Source organism: Phocoena phocoena, chromosome 2, assembly GCF_963924675.1.
Source record: "Phocoena phocoena chromosome 2, mPhoPho1.1, whole genome shotgun sequence".
Lineage (NCBI taxonomy): Eukaryota > Metazoa > Chordata > Mammalia > Artiodactyla > Phocoenidae > Phocoena > Phocoena phocoena.
In genome coordinates this window covers 37112211-37136545 of record NC_089220.1, presented here as the reverse complement: position 1 = coordinate 37136545, position 24335 = coordinate 37112211, and the positions used below count along the sequence as shown (strand labels likewise).

At 36.4% G+C, this 24335-nt stretch overlaps 1 protein-coding gene across 2 annotated transcripts in view; it reads left to right on the top strand.

The window, feature by feature from the left end:
* The window catches only part of SYNE2 (spectrin repeat containing nuclear envelope protein 2), a 281501-nt gene that overhangs the window by 98410 nt on the left and 158756 nt on the right, over window positions 1-24335 (top strand). For both annotated transcript variants that reach the window (XM_065871886.1, XM_065871885.1), the window contains exons 33-45: window positions 1312-1473; window positions 3057-3158; window positions 4112-4312; window positions 4659-4830; window positions 5365-5477; window positions 6708-6910; window positions 7361-7480; window positions 7579-7870; window positions 8958-9109; window positions 10032-10341; window positions 11508-11672; window positions 14359-14700; window positions 23934-24089. In XM_065871886.1, the coding sequence (XP_065727958.1) occupies window positions 1312-1473; window positions 3057-3158; window positions 4112-4312; window positions 4659-4830; window positions 5365-5477; window positions 6708-6910; window positions 7361-7480; window positions 7579-7870; window positions 8958-9109; window positions 10032-10341; window positions 11508-11672; window positions 14359-14700; window positions 23934-24089 (2490 nt within the window). The remainder of the gene's footprint in view (window positions 1-1311; window positions 1474-3056; window positions 3159-4111; window positions 4313-4658; window positions 4831-5364; window positions 5478-6707; window positions 6911-7360; window positions 7481-7578; window positions 7871-8957; window positions 9110-10031; window positions 10342-11507; window positions 11673-14358; window positions 14701-23933; window positions 24090-24335) is intronic.

Sequence of the window (24335 nt, the reverse complement as noted above, 5' to 3'; positions counted from 1 at the left end):
GTGATAATTTAATTGACTAGAAATTCTATTTAATAACAATTGATCTTTTCTTTTGTATCTTTTATGTTTTTATCTAATTACAAAATTCAAAAGTGCTCGTTATAAAAAATATTCAAATAATATAAAGTTTGTGACTTGGGATTTAGCTTTACGCCCAGAGTTAGGTACTATTTTACTAACAAATGAGTCTATACTCTTTTAGATATACAAGTGCATACTCAACTTATTTGAAATAAACTAGTTAATGTATTATCCATCCATGCAGCCAGTTGATGTTCAACATTATTTAATATTTTAAAAATAATTTTTGGTTGAACAGTAATGATATTTTTATGAATTATAAATTAAGAATTTGTGCTATATTTTGATCTGGGTTTTTGATATTTAAAATTTTTTTTAAATTTTTTTTTTTTTTTGTCTGCGTTGGGTCTTCGTTACTGTGCACGGGCTTTCTCTAGTTGCGGCGAGCAGAGGCTACTCTTCATTGCAGTGTGTGGGCTTCTCACTGCAGTGGCTTCTCTTGTTGCAGAGCATGGGCTCTAGGCACGCAGGCTTCAGTAGTTGTAACGTGTGGGCTCAGTAGTTGCAGCATGTGGGTTCTAGGGCATGCAGGCTTCAGTAGTTGTGGCACACGGGCTCAGTAGTTGTGGCTCGCAGGCTCTAGAGCACAGGCTCAGTAGTTGTGGCGCATGGGCTTAGTTGCTCCTCTGCATGTGGGATCTTCCCGAACCAGGGATCAAACCTATGTCCCCTGCATTGGCAGGTGGATTCTTAACCACTGCACCACCAGGGAAGTCCCTGCTCTGGGTTTTTTTTTTTTTTTTTTTTTTTTGCAGTACACAGGCCACTCACTGTTGTGGCCTCTCCCATTGCAGAGCACAGGCTCCGGACATGCAGGCTCAGCGGCCATGGCTCACGGGCCCAGCCGCTCGGCGGCATGTGGGATCTTCCCGGACCGGGGCATGAACCTGCGTCCCCTGCATCGGCAGGCGGACTCTCAACCACTGCGCCACCAGGGAAGCCCCCTGCTCTGGGTTTTTAAAAGCATTTTTTATTATTGTGGTTTAGAAAATAGGAAAACTATTGCTTTCAATTGCATATAAACTGCAGCAAACCAGCTAAGTTTTTTTTTTTTTGTAGAAGAAAGAACTACACGGTACGTTAAAGTGAATTTTTTGTTGATGAATAAAGCAAATTATTTAGCAAGTAGAGGTAATCTAAAATTTTATTTTAAAGTTGTGTTTGACTGAAACAATTGTTCTTATGCTTTTCACCACTAAATATGTTACTTTTATTTTTTAATTATGGTAGATAAATGAGAAGACAGAAGACTACTATGAAAATCTTGGTCGAGCTCTAGCTTTATGGGACAAGCTTTTTAACTTAAAAAATGGGATTGATGAGTGGACTGAAAAGATCCTTCAAAAAATGGAATTATATCAACTGACTGAAGAGGAAAGGCAAAAGCTGAAGGTTAATTAAGCAGAAATAAAATATTTGTTCTTTTTGTAGACAGTTGACATTTTAATATCAAGTCTGCTTTCTTGAAGAGGGGTAGAGAAATCACAAAGAAATCTTTTATTTCTTTCATTATTCTTTGAGTGAACCTGAATTCCATCGTTTTCTTTGTGGTATCCAGGAAGATGTTAGCAGGTATTATTACTCTGTGCTGTATACCTGAAACTAACATAGCACTGTAAATCAACTATACTTCAAGTAAAGTAAAAAGATTAGAAAAAAACACAAGGCTGAATATCAAAATCTTTATAGAGCTTCAAAAGAGGCTGGTTTTTTAAAACAGTGATCTCAGGTTTTGCCATTTAGAAAGAATTAAACTCATCTCTTGTAATGAAATAATACCATTTGCAGCTACATGGATGGACCTAGAGATAATCATACTAAGTGAAGTAAGTCAGAAAGAGAAAGACAAATACCACGTGATATCACTGATATGTGGAATCTAAAATATGACACAAATGAACTTATCTACAAACCAGAAACAGACTCACAAACATAGAGAACAGACTTGTTGCCAAGAGGGAGAGGGGGCGGGGGAGGGATAGATTGGGAGTTTGGGACTAGCAGATATAAATTGTTATATATAGAATGGATAAACAACAAGGTCGTATTGTATAGCACAGGGAGCTATATTCTGTATCCTGTAATAAACCATAATGGAAAAGAAAAAAATAATTTAAAAATATTTTTAAAGTTAAAATATTTTTAAAGTTATCTCTTTTAACTCTAAAAAGCATTCTTTCTGTTGCTGGTTGTTTGCATATTATTAGTTTGGACCATATAAAATTACAATCTTCGTATGTCAAAAAACAGTTAAGTGTGGCAGTTATATGTGGTTCAGTGTAATATAAAAATGTATTATGCGTGTATGATGGCTTTGCAGTATGTCACGTCTAATGTCTCAAGTCTTATTTTTTTTTCTCTAATTTTGGTCACTTTATTCACTTTTAAATTCACATATCCATTTTTATACTTTTGGAAAAAGACTTTCAAAATGTGTGGCGATTTATGAGTTTCCTGGGTATATTATGACAGTTGTGAAGTAAGATTTTGATTTTCTAAGTGAAATGAATTGTCACTAAGTATCCCTTAAATTTGTCTTGAGATACAGGTTATTTAAAAATTTGAAGTTAAGGATTATAACGGCTACCGTGTGGGCCAAATTCTGCTAACGTGTGTGTGTGTATGTGTGTGTGTGTGTGTGTGTGTCTGTGTGTGTGTTGGCTTTATATGTTTATGTGTATGTTTATATGTACAGAGCTATTGAGATGTCATGCCTTTAGGTAGGCACTGCATTCTGCTGTGGCGCAAGCCTGGCCCCTCTCGTTTTATTGCTAGAGTGTTTCACTCAGTTATAACATATGCCTGACCCATGAAGACACTTAGTTTTGCAACTCCCAGGACTGTATCAAAAATCAAGTGATTAGGGGAAATTTAAAGGCTTTTTCAGTTTCTATATATTTTCAATAGCAATCAGGGGTACCAGAAAATAAGGTATAAAATAAAAAGATATTTTCCATTAACATTGTGTGTTTTAGGAAGAGTTACAAGTTCATGAACAAAAACCTTCAGAATTTTCTAAAAGAGTGGCTAAGATACAGTTCCTGCTTCAAAGCAGTGAAATACCTCTTGAATTACAGGTAAGAAAATTTTTATTTTAAAGTTGCAATTAAAGATGCTCTATATCCTCTAAAGTAATGCTCATAAGCCAGAATTCTAAAATTTAAACCTAAAATAAAATTAGGATCATTACTTGATTCATCTTTAGTCATGTCCAACCAAATTTTTAATAGCCAGCATAGTTTATTATATTTGTCCCATTTTCGAATGAATAATTTTTTGCATTCTCTTATTCTCATTTCATTTATTTCACAGGCCTCTTTTGCAGAGGGGGAGATGTTACCTTGCTTCCATGTAAAGTAACAAGGGTTTCCTCATAAGTGTCTTGGGCATAGGAAGGAGAATATGGCTCAAGAGATTCCAAGTTTATTAGTTGCTAGATGGAGTAATAGGGAGATTTCCCCAAGTGTGATTTTCTATTGTGTGAAGAGATTTGTTAGACTTTTATTTAAATCAAAGTGCAAAGTGCCTGAATATAAGCTCTGGAGCCAGACTTTATGGGGGAGCGCCTGGGTCTGCTGCCAGCCAACTTTGTGATCTTGGGCAAGTTACTTATCCTTCTTAAGCCTGTGTTTTGTATACAAAGTGCTTACCATGATGTTGTGTATGTAATAAACACTTAATAAATGCTGGCTATTTAATTTTTTTCTATATGTTTTAATAGGTTTTCCAATAAGCACCATGAGATAGCACCTCAACTGGTACGCTAAATAAAACTTGTTTTAGGGGGAAGATTCACCTAGTCTCTTAGAAAAAAATAAGAATGTCAATTTCAGTTCTTTTCAAGTTACTGTTTTTCTTTAAAGGCATTGTTTGAATTGTATCAGTGATGTTGAACAAGGAAGAATCAGAAAGAGAAGTTATTTCACGTTGAAATGAAACGAAGTTTCAACTCATTCTTCAGCAGTGCAGGTGTCTTATAATCTAGTTAAATCACGTCCATTACAGTACATCATATGTTTCATGATTTCAGGTCATGGAGTCCTCTATTTTGAACAAGATAGAACACGTGAAAATGCGTTTAACAGGAGAATCCTACTGCAGTGCACTCGGTGGCAGCACAGCTGAGTTAAGGGAGGATCTCGACCAGGCTAAGACCCAGATTGGAATGACTGAGTCCCTCTTACATGCCCTGTCTCCTTCTGACAGCTTGGAGATCTTTACTAAACTAGAGGTACTTCCCAGCTACTTCTCTTCTGTGGTTCAGATTTATTTTCACACTTGTTTCTGATGGTCTTGTCCTCTTGAGGTTAATAATTATTATAAAAATAGTATAAGTCTGGGGGGAAAACTCAGAAAAACAATTTGTGTATATTTAACTGTTTCACCTTTGAATTGCTTTGTGGTCATTATTTGATATTAAATTGCATTGCATTATACATTTACTAGCTAAGAGAAAGCAGGTCTACCCAATAAAAAATCATCTAGATTTTTATAGAAACAATGGATACCTAATATGTTTTGTGTAGATTGAGCCCATTTTTAAGACTTCAATGTTGTCTGTTTGTTTATATATTTAGGAGATTCAACAGCAAATTCTACAGCAGAAACACAGTATGATATTACTTGAGAATCAAATAGGTTGTCTGACTCCTGAACTCTCTGAATTAAAAAAGCAATATGAAAGTGTCAGTGATTTATTTAATACCAAAAAAAGTGTTTTGCAAGATCACTTCTCTAAGTTACTGAATGGTGAGTGCAATGTTTCTCTTACTGTGCCTCTGGGAATCTTGAGGTATGAATAAGTACTGTGAGCACAAAGGCTAATTAATCTAAGCTTCACTTAGAGATGGTTGCACACACTCTATTTAAGGAAAAGATATTCAGATAAATCTTTTAGGAGCAAACACTCACTGATCTACACCTATCATAAATAACATCTCTTTTGTTCAAGCACCAGATCTTTTTCTCGTGAAGGAGAGTCACAAGGGTCCTCGTGTTTGACCTGCTCCTTGTTGTCAGAGTCTGGGGTCATGCCTGTGAGCAGGCTGCCCCTGCAGGTGTCTCTGGGTGTCCTGTATGCTTGGAAAGGAGGTCTGGTGTAGAAAATATGCCACAGTTACCACATCAGCTCCACTAACCCTCAAAAGTAGATTTTAGTTTATTATCACTTTACAGTGACTCGTACCCATGGCATGGCAAGCAAGTTTCAAAATATTTTACTTTAACAAGGTTTGTGACGTATTCCTTGAATGAATATAGCTTCTTTTGTTTTTTTTCCTGCAGATCAGTGCAAGAACTTTAATGACTGGTTTGGCAACGTTAAAGTGAACCTTAAGGAGTGTTTTGAACCATCAGAAACAAAAAAGAGCGTGGAACAAAAACTACAAAAGCTTTCTGTAAGAAGACGCGTTTAAATTTCAGTCAAAATTTATCAAAATTAAAATGCTGGAGATAGAACTATATATAAGTAGATAGGACAATAATTATTTTGACTTAGTAATTTCCCTACATAGAGATAGTATTTCCAAAAAACCTGGCCTTTCCCCAAATACTGGGTTGGCCAAAAAGTTCGTTCGGGATTTTCCGTGACATCTACGGAAAACCCGAACTAACTTTTTGGCCAACCCAGTATTTTTAACACTCTGTGTTTACTGGGTAAGGGTGTAAGTGACTTAAAAAGGTTCTGTTTTCACAACTATTCTAAGATGCTGTTTAACTTAATGTTTGCTGGTGAATTCAGTTGTGTTAAAATCATATTTGATTTTAAAAAAAAGGCTTTACTTAATTTGGACTTTGAAACCCCTTTACTTTCTATAAGAGATTGCTTGACTTTTTAAAAAGTTTTTTCCCAGCCATATTTCTTTTAAAAATTGTAGTTGAACTTTAATACACTGCTGATGGGAGTGGGTGGGGGAAGATAGCCTGAAATAAGAGGCAATAATGTGGGCATTTCAAATGTGTATGGCACCTTTAATTCTTGATCACTTTATGGTAGATTATCAAGTACTTTAGGCTTTGGTGATAACTTATGCTCTCAGACTTATCAGTGGCATTAAATGTTCCCAGTTTAATTCCTTGCTTTGATGATACTATTCTTCATTGACAAAATCACCTTTCTTCTCTGCTTTTAAATTATAGTTCCAACTTTTTTTTTAAACTTTGTGCATTGCATGGGTCTCAACAATTGATGCTCAAACCTTGAAACACAAACATTGAAATAAAATTCTGATTTGGACAAAGTTAAATAGAGAATAGGCTATTTAATTTTACATATTGATTGCCAGAAAGGAGCAAGTATTTAGGAGAAGCTGAGCAGAGCCAGGATAGGAAAATGTGGCTTTCCCAGTGTAACTCCCACTGACCCACATGGTGGCATCATTTTGCTTGATGTGATTCCCAGAAAGTCAGATGCAAATGCAAATGTACACACACATTCTAGAACCAATATAAATTGTCCTTTGATCATTTGCTATTGCACTTAGCCACCTCTCCATAGCAACTTCTTTTATATAGGATGTTATGAAGATGGCATGTCTATGTACCATCTTGGGAAAGTGTCACTGGGGTGGCAGGGACCATACTTAGACTTGCCCATAGGATATAATTGACTTTTTGTCTTTCTTAAGGATTTCTTGACTCTTGAAGGAAGAGGCAGTGAAATACAGCAGGTGGGAACTGTACTGAATCATGTGAAAAAGCATCTGCCCAAAGCACCTGTTAAGAAGCTTAACAGTTGGATCGTAAGTCAAGAAATTGAATTAGAAAAAATGGAGTCCATATGCCAGGCACGAGCAAAGGAGCTTGATGAGTGCTTGCAGCAGCTACTGAGGTAGGAAATAAAGGTGACGTCTAATAGCATGTTTGCTAATGATATCTTCATACGTACTCTGCCTCAGTACAGCGAGCAGTGGGATACACGTACACACAAATTTCAGAAATAAAATATGTAGTTTCAAACCCAAGGTTGGCTCTAGGATATAGAATTTTGGAGAGTTCCTCAAATTATGGCCAAGGTTCAGGGGAGAGTCCAAAAATATTTTCTGTTTGTTTGTTTCCTGTTCTTTATGATGTATATGTATGGCTCATTAGAATTCCACTATAATACATATTATTATTCAGATTTTAATGTTACAAATTAAATTTTCTCAAAAGAAACCAAAAAAGAAACCAAAAAAATGTAGTAAAAAACCTGGTTGGCTCACAAGATTTGTGCCAACCTTCTCTTCAGATAAACACTTTTTGCTGATTTTATATTCCAATGTGTGTGATATTGTTTTAGACTCCAGAATGACCACAGAAACCTGAGTAAGTGGTTGACTAATCAAGAAGAGAAATGGAAAGAAATGGAAGGAACAAGAGAGAAAACTGAGCTATTTTGCCAAGCTCTAGCTAGAAAGAGGTATAGCTGATCTTGCATGAAATGTGCTTCTGGGGAATATGGTTTCTCAAATGGTGTCGTGGCTCCTGTAAACTTTCAATGATATTTGGAATTTACAGGGAACAATTCGAATCTATGGCCCAGTTAAACAACTCTGTGAAGGAATATGGGATTACTGAGGAAGAAGAAATAGTAACAGAATCAACACATTTGATCAATAGATACCAGACATTATTGGGACAATTATGTGAAATTGACGAAGAGGATAAGTTACCTCCTGCCAAGGACCAGAGCTTTAATGATCTTGCACATGATGTAATTCGTTGGATAACAGGGATTAAAGAGTCCCTGATGGTTTTGAATTCATCTGAAGGCAAAATGCCACTTGAGGAAAGAATCCAAAAAATAAAGGTATAACTGTGGAAACTAAATTTCAGAGGTCAGAGTGAACTCTAATTTTGAAAAGATTTAGAGGAGAACTGCAAAGATTTGTTTTTTAATGGAAAATAGGATCACTGCAGATTGGTTGAAGGAATTCAGATGACCAAGCTTGCAAAAGAGAAGGGCTATGATGGACCTAAAATTATTTTAATTCATAGAGAAGGGAGAAAGTATATCCTCTCTTTGTGGGAGCAATGTCCAGTTATTGTCCGTCTTCACTGAGTGCAGGAGAAATGAAATTAAAACTATAAATTAGAGCTGCAGCAGGTGGAAATTTGCTAGGATGTTAAAAAGAATGTATGTCAGTACATCAGAGGCATCGGCAATGTCAAGGTGAGGGCTGGAGAGGAGCTCGTCTTCAGAGTGGATGTGTGTGGTTCCTAAAGGTTATTAGATACTGAGTGGGTTGTGTGGTTCTTAGTTTACCAGATACCGAGTGCAGAGGATGATGTGGTCAAGCCGTAAGGGTTAGTTTGGCATACTGACGTAATCAGGATCATTTGGGTTTATATCTGAAAGGTTTTCCAGGGAAGGTGAATCTGGAGTAGTGTTTCCAAGAAGGGAGGAACTTGATTGTTTGGAGCAAAAGAGGAAAATAAAATTGCAGGGAATGAGAATTAATTACGTTGTGGTGGAGAAACAGCAGTTGGTTTGAGGCACTCTGCATTTTCCTATGGGAAGCCATAAACCCAATCTTGGGTGTATAGAAGTGTCTTGTTCGGGTTGTTACCCTAACTCTTTATTTATAAATAATGGTACAGATTGGAAGGAGGATTTGCCACGGATTTTTTGGCATATAATTTCTTTGAGGGCAATTGAGAATCAAGAGAAGAGTAGGAATGCCATCAGATCAATGTGACAGATGCTTACTGAGAACCAGTTCTATACAACGTGAAGGATGTCTTTGTATTGGGGGAATATATAAAAATGAAAGGGTAATTTTGAAATCTACTCTGCAGTTAGAATCTCTGAATAATGTTTATAAATAAAAACATATCATATGAAATATCCCTGTGTGGTATGAATGAGATTTTAAGATCTTTTTTATTTGATTTAGGAAATCATTTTACTAAAGCCTGAAGGGGACGCTAAAATACAGACCGTTGTGAGTCAGGCCGAGAGCAGCAAGGCTCCGATGGTTCCAAAGACCCTTACTGATATCAAAAACCAGTGGGACAACACACTCCACTTAGCCAACACATATCTAAGGTAAAGGGCATGCCTTCACCACTTTCATGGTTTTTCGTTGCACAATGAAGCCATAACAAGTATGTTTTGTCTGCCTTCTGGATGTGGATATAATATATCTGTTGGAGAGAAAGTAAGTAGTATCAGGGGCAATCACAATGTTGAGGCAGAAGCGAAGAAGAATAGTCCTCTGCATCAGATATGAAACATGCTGTCATAACTCGGCGGCAGTGTTTACTTTGGCTGGTGCATCAGCCCATGGGGCCCTTGGTAACAACTTAACATTGTCTACCTCATTCCACCTTCAACACTCCCCTTCTGTACCAAAACCCCCTTTCCCCAGACAGCCTCAGTATCTTCCTGGTATTACTGCAGGATAATTCATGCTTTTAAATATATATGCTAAGAGATTCTTAAATGTGTAAACATTGATAAACGTTGTCTGAATGTAATGGGCATAATTCTGGTGAAAATTCTTAATTCATATCATGTCTTAAATGATACATTTAATATTTGGTGGAAATGTAAATTTTATATTTTTCTAAGAAAAACAGATCAAAACAAATTTAAGCTATAGAAAACATAAACTAATTAGTTGGCCAATATACTGAATGCTTATTTATTTTACTTATATGAAAAAGAAAAACATGGAATATTATAATTATATTTAAACAATAAAAACTGGAATAGTTTGAAATCTAAATTATTAGTTCTCAGATCAAATTATGTGACACAAAAAACAATACTTTTTTAAAGTAATACTACAACAATTTTAATCTTGATTTCTGAGCTAAACTTAGTGCTATTTAGAATGTTATAATGCCAAAGAAGTCCCTGGGAGTAATGTACAGTAGTGTTATTTTAATGCTTTTTATAATAATGCATGTTGTATTATAAGATTTTGATGTATCATTTCATTTGTAAAATACTTTGTTAAATTTAGCCATCAAGAAAAGCTTCTACTAGAAGGCGAGAAGTATTTGCAAAGTAAAGAGGATCTGAGATTAATGCTCACAGAACTAAAAAAGAAACAAGAAGTGGGCTTTGCTCTGCAACATGGTTTGCAGGAGAAGAAAGCTCAATTAAAAATTTATAAGAAATTCCTCCAGAAAGCACAAGATTTAACATCCTTACTAGAGGAGTTAAAATCTCAAGGAAATTACCTCTTAGAGTGCACTAAAAATCCCAACTTTAGTGAAGAGCCGTGGCTGGAAATAAAGCATCTACATGAAAGTCTTCTTCAACAGCTACAGGTGAAATGGTCAAAATAAAATTTTAAATGCTTGTCTTAATTATGCATAATTATGTAATATTTGTATATAGGACCGTTGTTTTGTTCTTTTGGTAAATCAAAAGTTTTTAAAATTTATCAGTTTTAGATACAAATACTAACTACTCAAGATGGAGCAATCAGTTTGGTCAGTTTTGCTAGAGAAATCCAGTGTGTATTATTTGATAATAGTGTTGTTTCCTCTCATCAAAGTTCCCCTCATAAGGGGTTGGAAGGATTAAGATATGTTTAGGCGTCTTTATTTAGGTAACAGTGTCAGAGTTGACCATGCAGCATCTATCTGTCCATCCATTCATCCATGCTTGCATTCATCTGTCCATCTATTCACATACCCATCCATCTATCATCTATTATAATAGTTATATCCATTATTCTGTATAAACCGTATCAGGTTTCTCCCTTGAGTCTTTCCACATGATCTGCCATACAAGAATTAAGAGGTAAAATGTCATCTTGTCATGAGGCATATTATTCTCTTAAGAGAATTGTTTATAATTCTTTGCATACTGAAAGCCAGATTCAATATATCTTTCCTGGATAAGAAATCTTTGCTTATACAGATAGCAGGAGTTGTGTGGGTATAATCTTGCTTATACCCACTTGGCTGTGAGTTATTTAGTTTAATAATTGCTGTTCTTTTCCGATCAGGTGCGGTCACCTTATTTTCTTATTCCAGGGAGAGAACCTGAAGGTGGTCTTGCTCTTGAGTTAGGATTACTTTTTCCTAACACACAATTTTGGAGTTTTGAGTCTTATGAAAGGAATCTGAGGTTAGGTTGATTTCACATAGTCTCATTTCCAAGAGTGGGTACTTGCTTGTAGTAAGAAGGATAATTAAGGGAACTGCTTTGTTATGGGTGTTTGTGATTTGATGATATAATTTGTAGTCATTTCATTTTGTAAACCTCTTGACAGATTGTTTCCGGGAGTGAAATGAAGGCAAAGAAACATGGGGGAAACAAATATCTCAACGCTAAAAACTTTACTTAATAACTCTGGATGATTTATGGCCATATTCCTTTTTCAAGATGAAACCTCATAAAACAAATGTTTATGAACCATTTAATTATTTTCTGAGTGGGATAATTCAGGGACCTAATGCATGCATTGTCAATGTTTTATTTTTAGGATTCTGTGCAAAAATTGGAAGGTCATGTTCAAGAACACGACTCATACCAGGTTTGCATCACAGACCTAAATACTGCATTGGACTATATCTCCAAGGAATTTGTCGGTTTTTCTGATAAGCCTGTGGATCAAATAGCAGTTGAGGAAAAAATGCAGAAACTGCAGGTATTAAACAATGTCCAGACATGATAGACATTTTAAAAAAATCAATATTAATTACAACTTGACAAATCAGGGTCTTTGATCAAAAATTCAAATGGTGAAAGAAAAGAAATAAAAAAAGAAAAAATTCAAATGCTGAAAATGCTATTCAGATGATTATTGGATAAAGTCCTGACCAGTCATAAAAAGTGGAAATGTTCTTCTTTAGTGAGCAAATCCATTTATAATTTGAGTTGAACAGTACTCTGTGCTCTGGACCCTTAGAGACAATTCCACCCATGAGCAGTCTGTAGCTCCTGGAGATCTTTGTTTAAGAGACAGCACAGTGATTCCCGGAGATACTGGGTATTCAAAGGATATAACGAATGCAATAAGACCTAGGGAGAAATGATTCAATTTTGCATTCTTCATCATGGGTGGATAGGAGTTGTATAATTTTCACCTTATTAATTTTCATACTCATGGTCTACCTTAGAGGTCTCTGCAGATGTAGGGCTTTTAAAATTCTCAGCCTCACTTCAACAACCCCTCTCCTTATACAGTAAGGATTGCAGCTCTTTACCCACATTCTCAAAACACATTCCTTGGAAGCTCACTGTTTGCACAGCCAACATAAACAGGCCCAACTGGTGTCCTCTAGAAGAAAACAGAGTAAAGCATTTTCTTAGCTGCTTCTTTCACAGTTATTTGACTGGAGATTGCATGGGGTGAGTCTCAGGGCAGCACTGCTGGCATGAGCTTGGGAATTTCTTATCTCTTCTTTTTAGGAACCTGGGAATCGAGCAAGATTTCCCCTCCAGAACAGCTTGACATTGTGACAAGGCTACCTCCCTTTTAACAGTGATAATTTGACAAATGTTGAGGGCTCATCATGTCCAAGGCACTGTTTGGGTGTCTTGGATGCTGAGAAAAGTGCAAGACACGAGCCTCACTCTGAGGAGCTCAGGCTCCTGTTGAAAAATTAAAATATAGCCTTCTGCTATAGCTAGAAGGAATCTCAGAAGCCATCAAGTTCAGACTCCTCATTTTTTTTTAAAACACATCTTTTAAAAAATATTTATTTATTTATTTGGTTGCACTGGGTCTTAGTTGCGGCAGGTGGGCTCCTTAGTTGCGGCTCACGGGCTCCTTAGTTGCGGCTCACCAGCTCCTTAGTTGTGGCATGCAAACTCTTAGTTGTGGCATGCATGTGGGATCTAGTTCCCTGACCAGGGATCGAACTCCAGCCCCCTGCATTGGGAGCGTGAAATCTTAACCACTGCACCACCAGGGAAGTCCCAAGACTCCTCATTTTATACATGATGAGCTGAGTTCCAGAGAGGCGAGGAACTTACAAGGTCACCCAGGTTAAATGACAGACTGGGTCTACAACTTGGGTCTTCTGACCCCACTAGACATCTCTCCTTGGGTGTCTCATAGTTATTTGTGGTTCAGCATGTCCAGAAAATAACTCACCATCTCCTTCCCTTTCTCCATACCCCAGCTCCCTACCAATGAGCCTGCTTCTTCTTCTCTGACTCTGTGGGTATCTATACCATCTCTCTAGGCTGCCGGGTCAGAAACCTGGATATCCTTTCCCAGACTCCCCAATCTAGACAGACATCAAGTGCTATCTCTTTCATCTCTGGATTATCTCAACAATTTGTCCCTCCACTGTTACCCCCATTACTGCTGCATTAGAGCAGACCCTCATCTCACAGATCCCTGCATTAGACGTCTGAATGGGCTCCCTGCCTGCAGTATCACCCTTTCCGGTGCACCTATCCCATGGCCACCTCGGGTCTATCAAAATGCAATCTGGAACTCCCTTCTTCCAGCTAAAATGTTTCGATGACCTGTACGTATTTGTTAGCATACATCTTTCCATATTCTGTTACAATTATCTGTTTATTTCTTTGTCTTTCTCACTAGACTATAGGATTGTGAAGGGACTGTGTTTTACTCATCTATGTAATTTCAAAACCTATCATAATACTTGCTGTTTGTTAGATGAATGAATGAATATTTATTGTATAGTCCATTAGAACAGTGACTAATAAATACTATATAGTTCACCTAGTAACTTTAAGGCTTATTCTCTTTCAGTAGTAACATCAGTAGCTGCTATAGTTTATCAAATTCCTTTTGCGTGTAGAGGTCTCAAATTAGCCTCATCCATTCATGCATCTAATAAATATTGATTGTTTCTAATATATTTAAGATATTGCATTCGATAGATTGAGTTAAACTTTGCTCTGAATTTTAAATATTAGCCCTAGATTCATGCAGGCACGCTCTAAATGATTCTTTTTATTCTTTTTAGGGCCTTGTACAAAGTAGGCACTTATTATTTAGTGTTTTGATTGTGTTTGATTTTAGTATTACTTGTATATTATGTAGTATCTTGAACAAAATATGTACTCAACAAATATGTGTTGACCATTTCCTATGTTCCAGGAACTGGTTGTGAAAATTTTCTTTGTTATTTCTTATACATTTCTAGCATCTTATAAAATCTGTTAGAGAATTTGATCTGGGCTGCTACATAGGTTTAAATTTTGCCCAAAGTTCCTTCTCTGTGATACAGGTTGATAAGTTTTTTTATACTTTCCACTAGTGAAGCAGAACACGCTATGATTTACAAAAGTCAATTAACTCTTGTGACAATTGAACAGTGATACTTTTGTGACAATCTTTTCTCCACTCACAGGAACTAGAGAATAGTCTCCGTTTACAAGATGGCACATTAGAGAAGATTTTAGCTTTAGCGAAATCCATCAAGCAAAATACATCTTCAGTGGGACAGAAGATTATTAAAGATGATATAAAATCACTTAAGTGTAAACAAAAAGATTTGGAAAACAGGCTTGAATCTGCTAAGCAGGAGATGGAAAATTGTCTCAACAGCATTCTCAAATCAAAATGCTCAACAGAAAAGAGAGAAAAGTTTCCTCTGCCAGGCAGAGAGGAGCAGGTCACTTCTGATGTACAGGAGTCCACTGAGGACTCAGCTGCAGTGGAAAAGTTGGAGGAAGACTGGGAAATAAATAAGGTAAGTGCTTGTGATTGCATCTCTAAGACATCGTGTCTGCGAATGAAGAGGTGTATTTGGACTCTGAAAAGAGGGTCGTGAATCAAGCCTTCTGATTTCATAATTAAACCCTCAATCTGCTGGCTATTTATGATGCCCACTTGTCAAAAGAGCCCTTAGAAAACTGTCCAGGATTTCAGCAGTGAAATATTTCTGTTCATCTGTTAGAAATGTCAGTCATCAATTTAGGTTTATTATTCTCTCTGATATGTAATCAGATACAGTTTCCTGGATCAGGAGCTCAAAGGCAAATTGGAAAAGGCAAAAGAAAATGTGCTGTGCCCACATTTCTTAGGAAAAAAATCCAACAGCCCTATTTTTTAGGGTCTTTTTTTTTTTTTTTTTTTTCAGTTGATTTCATAATGAAATCAGAGACCATTTGAAAGGATAGGGGCCTTTCTTCTTACGTTAACCCTGTACTGCAAATGTATTTTTGAATGTTGTCAGATCATGTTGGTGTGAGAATATCAACATTCAGCCTCCTGATGGTCCCTGTGGAGAAGAAAGAATATTGTTTTGTTTTCATTCTAAACATCCAAATGGGTACATTTTCCTGTAGCTTTTAAAGTGCTTTCTCATAGGTTAGAGATTGAAATGGAAAAGGCACAAAGAGCCATCCAGTAAGCTACATTTGAAAGAGCCTACCTGTTAGTCAGCCTCTCACAATCCAGGGTCCAGTGGGACAGCAGCAAAGGTTAGACCATTCAGGTGTGGGTCCTCGTCGGCTTTTTATGGAATACATGATACACAGGAATGAAGAGAGCCTGCACTTCTGTTGTCTTCCTAGAGCAGAAATCATGGAGGATTAGAGGAACCAGATAAGGTTTTCTAGAAATGTGTAAAACAAGGTTAAATGCCAGCAGAGCATCTCTCTGGCCATAGGAGAAGACTTCTAAATCCCACAAACAGTGTTAGATAGAGCTAAGGAAATATGTCTTAAAGGATTAGGGCCCTGTGGTGAAACTCTTGAAGCTGTACGTGTAAAAGAAACTTTCTTAACGGTATTTAAAGAGCAGTAAATAAGTAAAAAGGAAAAATACCTGAGTGCTTTCTATCCTAATTCATGACATTGCTAAAGGGATTTGCTTAATAACTTTAAGATTAGCTTCTCAGACCAATTTTGGCTGTGAACCCTACAAATTCAGTAGAGTATATTGAAAACTATAAAGATCATACCCCAATAAGATTTTTTTATTTATTAAGATTGTACTTAAGCTTGAATGATGAGTTATTGATAATTTATGGTACTTCATTAGAATCATTTTTTTTAGAGCAGATGGAGGGACTTAAGTCTTCAAATAATTTTTGCAGGTCTGGCCTAGAGGAATCTAGTTTTAATTTCTAGTGACATTTTACCTTTTTTTCCCCTCTTTTGTAACATGAATCTTTTTTCTTGAATCTGTGCTTCTTATTTTCTCTATGCTAAGTACTGACTGTATTTACTTTATTCTATGTAACGTTAGACCAAGATCAAGAGCAGATAAAAAAATTTTTTTTTAATTTTCATTTTATTAAATTTTTTTTATTTTTTAAGTTTTTTTAAATTGAAGTATAGTTGCTGTACCATATCATATAAATTGCAGATGTACAATATAGCGATTCACAATTTTTAAAGGTTATACTCCATTTAAAGATATTATAAAATATTGGCTATATTCCCCATGTTGTACAATATATCCTTGTAGCTTATTTTATACCTAATAGTTTGTTAATCCCCTATTCCTTCCCCCTAACTTCTCCCCACTGGTAACTACAAGTTTGTTCTCTATACAAGAGCAGTTTGAAAGTTGAACTACAACTGGTATAAGAGATCAAAATCAGCATAGACAGATATAATACAAAGTGACAAATATAAGACGCAGGTGTAAATTACTTAAGCAAGAGTCTCTATATAATGAACACATAGAGCACGTAAAAGCACAGTTTACAGAATTATAAATCTGATTAATCAAAAACTATTGTGACAGTGAAAATAACCATTTAATTCATTAAAAACATTTATTGAGACCTCTTTTGTGCTAGCCATTCAGCTAGAAGTGAGAATACAATCGTCACAGTTTAAAATCTAATACTCACTAAATATCTAATTAATGCTCATTTCATGTGCCTTTTTGGAGCCTAGAAGGACTTTTATCAGATGATGTAAAATCGTCTCCAGAAAAAATTTTAGGAAGTTTTATTTAATTTTATTATTTCTTTAATAAGTTGCATTTGGTCTTAGAGTTGCTGAAAGTGTGATTGCACTTTTCAGAATTGCCATTTTAGATGAAATTTAGGAGATATTTTAGATCCGGACCTTCAGCTGAATTTTTCTTTGATATCAAGAATATTAACGCAGACTTAGAGACAAAAGAAGTTACAAAATGCAGTCTGAAGGGTGTGGGTGCTTATGATCCCAGATCATACTGGATAATTTTACAGAGGTGAATTTCTAAAATTTTTTAAATATGAAAAGGCAAAACTGCCTTCCATTCCCCCCTTCCTATATAGGTTAAGTGAAGTAACAAATTAGGATATGATAAAAAATGAGGACTGACTAATCTCTTAAGATTCCAGGTGTCCATAAAAGGAAATGACAAAAAGGAAACACAGGGAAACCGATACATTCTTCATTTATTATTTTTCTAAAAATTCATAAAGCAGCATTATGGCTCAACCTGTATTGAGTGATCTTTTTTGCCCACTCCTTCCCAAGTGTCAACCTACATGACATAATTGCCCTTAAAAAAAAAAAAAGTTTGTCTATAATTACCTCTTTAATTTCCTTGTCATTAGGTATAATTTAGTATGTCTGAATCATTTTTTGTTCTTTTCAACATTTTCTGAGCATTTATAATTTCAATATTTAAGAAGGCACCATAGAGGAATCCTGGAAGGTGGATGATCACAGATACAAAACATGCAAGGCGTCCAGCTGTGAGTGAGTGACCAGAAACTCAGGGGAGTCAGTACTAGAATGAAAAGGAGGAAAGAGTTTTCAGGCCTGGAGTAAATGATGTTTATTTCTGGTGTTGGTTATCCTAGTAAGTCAGTAAAAAAAATTTTGTAATGGAACATGTAGTTGGGCCATGTGTCAACTCTGCCTTCCAAGTGTATTACTTTGCTCTTCTGGCCAGGATGCCAATCTTGTTTCTTACTCTAGAGGTATTTTTCTCAATCCAAGATTTATTTCTTTACAGGACAAGGGACTTACATGGTATACATGGTATTAACATCTGCAAGCAGCATGCATTTGAGAACGCGCTCCAAAGTCCTGAAATCTTAGGCTGAGAAACCTTAGAAAATGTCTCTCCTAACCCTGTGTTTCAGATTAGGGAATTAATGTCAGAAGATGTTAATCAGCCAAGTTCTCATTCTAGCAGAGCTGGGACTAGAGCCAGGCGCCTCTACCCAGCCTGATGCTTGGTGGTCTACCTCACAGTTTTATTGAATGTGTTACGTGGGTTGTTCATTGAGGTTTAATATGCCAGTATGCTGTTTGACTCCAGTTCTCATGTGTGTTTCAAACCTTCTCTACTCTCGTTAAGCCCAACCAAGCCCTGTTCCTGTCATTCCTAACAGATCTCTGGTCCACAGCTGCTAGATTGATGGGTCCTCAATTTCTTTCCAACTCTACTTTATAAACCACAAATTGTTAATCTTGGCAATCGAAGACTAGATGAAGTTCTCTTATTTATTTATTTTTTCTAATGTGAATTCATCTATACATCCATTTGGTAAAAATTTCTTGAACGGGCAGTTAGGGTTCGTCGGTGAGTGAAAATAGACGTGGTCTCTATTCTCATAGAGCTTCTGGTCTAGAGGAGGAGACATACATTAATCAACTAATTAACCGATGAGAGGCTAATTACAGCAACTAAAGGAAGGAACACGTTTCCATGATTATCTATAATAAAGGAGACTGGCTTGAACTGTAGTTCTCTGAAGTTCAGAGAGCTTCTCTAAAGAAACAAACAGCACTTGACCTGAGACCAGCAGCGCGGATTGGGGATAACAGAGCTCAGAGCTGGGTGTCAGGAGCACTCTTGGCAGAGAAAGTAGAATTTCCTCTTGTGGGGGGAGAAAACATGAGGAGTCAGAAACTGGAATAAGGCCACTGCATAGGGGGAGGAGGAGGGGAGAAGGACAGAGGTGAGGCCTGGGAGGTAGGCAGGGCTGGCTGAGTCCCAAGTGCATTACGGGTCATGTTAACATTTTAGACAATATGCTAAGAGAAAGAGGCAGCCTCTGAGATTAACCTGATCTGCCATTCGGTTTTGTCTCTAAAAGTGATGGATGTTTGCTTACGCTTAGAATTGTTGTTTTACTACTTCATGTTGGAATGCTTTAGAGAAGAAAGAAACATGTCCTCTAGAGTATGTATGACACTGTCCCAATGTTGGCAGGTTATAAGTGATAGATGTAGCTTCTCACTGTCACAGAATTATTATAGCCACGGGGCCATTGCCCCTGAATGGGAAAAAAGGATAGTGAAGCTGTCATGGTCTTTACCTCTTGACTGTGCTGCTAGGTTTGTGCAAGCCAGAGACAATGCTTAGTTACTTAAAGCTCAGTGTTTTGAATGTTAAAGTAAAATGTTTACTTTGTGAATTAAGGGACATAGAAATGGCAGTAACACAGTCCTACCCTTTAGGAGAATTGATGACATTCTTTCTCACCTCCTGTTCTTTTCCAAACAGGCCAAACTCAAAGAAAAGATACATGGTTGAAAAAAAGCAACAGTTTTTAAAAAAGTAAATATAGTTAGCAATATAACAGAACCAGGCTTTTGATAGAATCGTCATTTTCTACTTTAAATTTATTATTAACTTTGAAAATTCCATTTATGCTCAGAGGTTCAATATGTATGCTTATTAAGTTATACTTTGTCTTAAGTTTATACTGATCGTAGTTTCTTCTTTTTTTTTTTTTTTTAAGAGAAATTCCAGGAGAAGTGGAGAAGGGAAAGAATCAGATGTCCCGGGGCTTAGAGTTCATAAGGGCTCATGAGAGTCCATGCCTTGGAGTGGTTACTCCAGAATGGACAGGGCCCTTGAAGAGAAAGGGAGAAAGGCCAACAAGAAAATCTCTAACCCAGAGAAAGGCCTAGGACCTACTTATTCTGACTGCGGGTGGGAAAAGAAGGTCTCCCATGAGAAATCAGAACCACCCTATATCTCAAACAGGTTTAGAGTCCAAATCTATACTACTTGCATTGTGGAGCAATTCAAGTTAAGAAATTAACATGTAAATCAGCCTCTGTCTATTTACCTCCTTGCGGTACCTGGAAGAAGCAAACACAAATCTGCATAAGGGGGTGCAGTCAGTTCTACCGATCAGGTCATAGGGATTCCCACAATGTAGTTTTTTAAAAAAAAAGTCTGATAACCCTGAGTTAGTATGAATCAGTCAATCAATCAATAACACAAAGGAACATTCCACCAGAAGAGTCCTCATCACTAAAATTGAGAGGAATTGATATACTGGGATAGTGAGACAGTTCAGCAGTTTGAAACATATTATACAATAATACGTTTTAAATGGTTAGTGATAGATGGATTTGAAATCATAATGAGAGAATAAAATACTTTGAGAAAAAAGGTTAGATTTGAAAAAGAACCATAAGGAACTTCAATAATGTTTTGTAAGTCATTGAGATTAAGATTGCTCTGGTCAAGTAGTACACTTGATACAGCTTGAAGAGAGAATTAGTTCGCTAAAATATGTTAGAAAATTACCCACAATCCAACACAGAGCTATAAAGAGATGGAAAAGAGGAAAGAGATTTTAAGGACCCAGTGGCTATAATGAGATGGTCAAACACAATTCTGGTAGGAGTTGTAGAAGGAGAGAATAGAGAGAATGGAGGAAAAGAAAGGCTGGGAATTTTCCAGAATTGAAGAATAATATGGATTCTCAATTTCAAGAAGTACAGAGAACCTTGAACAGGCTAAATAAAAATAAATTATTATGTATACATTATATTTTTGAGATCTCAGGGCTTCCCTGGTGGCGCAGTGGTTGAGAGTCCGCCTGCCGATGCAGGGGACACGGGTTCGTGCCCCAGTCCGGGAAGATCCCACGTGCCACAGAGCAGCTAGGCCCGTGAGCCATGGCTGCTGAGCCTGCGCGTCCGGAGCCTGTGCTCTGCAACGGGAGAAGCCACAACAGTGAGAGGCCCGCGTACCACACACACACACAAAAAAAGGCCCTAAAAGCAGAAGCCCAAACAGGAAAAGATTGATAAATTTGACTGCATTAAAACATTAAAGTCATATTCAACAAAAGATACCATATATAAAGTTTAAAGACAATCTACTGAGAGATAATAATTGCAGTACATAAAATGGTTAGAAGACTAGTATCCAGTGTATAAAAGAACACCAGAAATTATAACCAACCCAATAAAAAATAGTCAATGATTATGCAGAAGTAATCCACAGGAGGTAAGACTCATATGACCAGGGAGCATAAAACAATAATGATGTCAACTTCACACCCAATGTATTGGCAGAAATTATTGTCTGTTAGTACCAAATACCAGAGATGAATAGGGAAAATACAAATTCTTTTACCATGCTGGTAGGAACAAATCAATAACTGTCTATCGAGAATCAAAAGGAATAATTTCAGTTCTAGGAAAACGTCCCAAAGAAACTCACACATAAGTGCAAGAAGGCCTAAAACAGGGGTGTTTATCACAGTAAAATCTATAATAGGAAAAGTTGGAAGCAATGATAATGTCCATAGTAGCCTGACAGACAAGTAAGTCATGTTCATTCAGATAGCAGAACAGTACACAAACGTAAAATGACTGAATGGGATTTATATCTGACACCATGATAAACCTCAAAACATACCGCTGAGTGAAGAAACTAAGTTGTAAAATGATACATGTATGATTCCAATTTTATAAGAATTAAAAAGATATAAAACAATATGTATATTAACACGTGTAGTCAAAGTATAAAGACAGGTATGTGTGGATTTTAGAATAGTGGTTAGTTCTAGGGAGGAAGAGATGAGAAAGGGTTGAGGACTGGGCTTTAAATTATATTTTTAATATAGAAAATTATATCAGTTATATCTGTGTCATGGGTAATGATTATCTGTTATATTCTGTTGTTTTAAATATATTTGAATTCTCTTATAATTTAAAATAAGATGTTTCAAATGAGCCTGCAAAATAAAAATAACATACAGCTAAGGGTGATGAGCAAATGATCACTGGTTATGAAATATGAAAGAATCTTTCCAGGAGCCAATCAGGACACAAGCCTGTGTTCTAACCTCTCGGGCATGAGCAAAGGAATGTTACCTTTTAAATTTAAAATGTTCATTTGAGGGATTCTGTTGGATTTTCTACCAAAGTGGAAACATGGCTTTTGGATTTGGTAAACAAATGGTGTTATGGGGTGATTTCAAGTTTTTTAGGATGCTCTCCCTGACCATGGAAGGCAGATTACAAATGGCAGGTTATGAATGTGGCTAGTCCTTAAGTGACCAGTCCATCAGGTAAGAGAGACCAGGGCTCTGAATTCCTAATAAATTATTGATAAGAAGTAAAGTTTTCCTGGGTTTAGTATCTATGCCTTTAGCGCAGGAGCGCTTGCCCTGCAGGTGGATTTGTTGGGTGCTGTAAGCAACAGTAGCCATCAGATTAAAAGGAGGCAGGTGTCCACCTCATAGAATTGCAGTTCATGGCATAGAGTACCCATGGACCAATGAAATCTGTGGTGTAGCACCTCTGTCCTTTCCTCTCACAGCCTTCCTGGGTCTCCTACCCCCCGCCCCCACCCAAGATGCTGCCTTCCATGGAGATTTTAACCATAGTTTGCACGAACAAATTGGAAATGGAGGAAATTTGAAAAATCATTTCAATTATTTGCAGCCTTGTAGAAGAAGTGACTTGTGCTAAGTGCCAAGTAAATACTTCAAAACCAGTAACACTGGTCAGCTGAATTTTCTTACCAGTTAGTATTGATGGAGCTCCAGACAGTATCTGTTTTATTTAAATGAACTCTAATTTTAGAATAGTTTCACATTGACAGAAAGCTTGCAAAGATAGTACAGATAGTTCTCATATACCCCTTACCCAGTTTCCCCTATTGTTAACACCTTATATTACTATCTAGTAGTGTATTTGCTATCTACTACTAAAACAGCAATTTCTACCTTGTTTGGATATGTGGACACATTTTATTCACAGACTTGATACCTCAAAGATTTTTACTGACATGAAAGTATATGGCAAAATTAAATGGTATTTCACTTATAAAGTAACCTGAAAATAAAAACTAATACCTTAGCAAAATCATGGGAAATCTTTTAAAATTACTGATAAAGTGCCTGTTGTAGGTAAGTGCTCAACAAATATTTGCTGAAAGAATGAATAAATGAGTTGAAATGGCATCTCTACATAACCTATTGAGAACCTCAATTTCTTAGAGCTTTCAGAAAAGATCAGATTACCCCACATATAACCTGCCATACCCAGAATTGGAATTCTTGCCTTTACGTAATTTAAGGCATAACATTTATTTTTAAGAAGGAAATTCCCTTTTTTTTTGTAAAGATTATTTGATGTGGACCGTTTTTTTTTTTAAGTCTTTATTGAATTTGTTACAATATTGCTTCTGTTTTTTTTTTTTTTTTATGTTTTGTTTTTTTTGGCGAGGCATGTGGGATCTTAGTTCCCCGACCAGGGATCGAACCCGTACCTCCTGCATTGGAAAGCAAAATCTTAACCACTGCCAGGAAGTCTCTAGGCATAACATTTTTAATATGATGAAATTTTGGTACTTTGGTGTTTCCTTCATCTCTCCACTTACTATTTTAAACTACCAGTGGGTACCATTGAGTGCCTACCATTTGCCCAGCCCTCTGCATTATGGTGAATACTAAGTATAAACTTTGGAACTTTTGCTTTTTCCATATCCGTTTTCTTTCTTTAAGACTGTAGATATTCCTCAGTATATAACTGAGCAATGCCAGATGCTATACTGTCTTGTCAAAAAAGTTTCATTTTTCTTGGGATACCAATATTAGCATTAAATATTGCATGGAGAAATCCTCTTTGGTAGTGGCCAGATATACTTGTGAAAAGTCTTTAATCTGAGTAAATAGAAGAAACTGGAATTATTTCATCAAGAAAAATAAAAAATTATTTATTTGAAAGGTAAACTATTCAGCAATTAATCTTTTTATGTTTTCAGAATTCAGCTGTGGAAATGGTTTTGTCAAAACAACTTTCTCCTGATGTTCAAGAAAGCATGAAAACCACTGAAGATGAGCAGAAAGTCAATGAGCTGCAAAATCAACCTTTAGAATTAGATGTTATGTTAAGAAATGAACAATTAAAAGAGATAGAGGTATGGAAACAAGAAAAATACTGACAACATGATTGCATCATTTATCTAGTACAATACGATATATTTTAATTACCAAAAAATTGCTTCCACAGAATGAAAAGTCTTATTTAACCTTTGCCTGATGATCAGTTTGGTAACTATATAATTATGTACTAATCAGTAAGTTGTATAAATCTTTCCATTTAAGAAGTGTAAAAGTTTAATGAACATTAGTCTCCTCTTTCACAAAGTTCCTAAAATCTTACT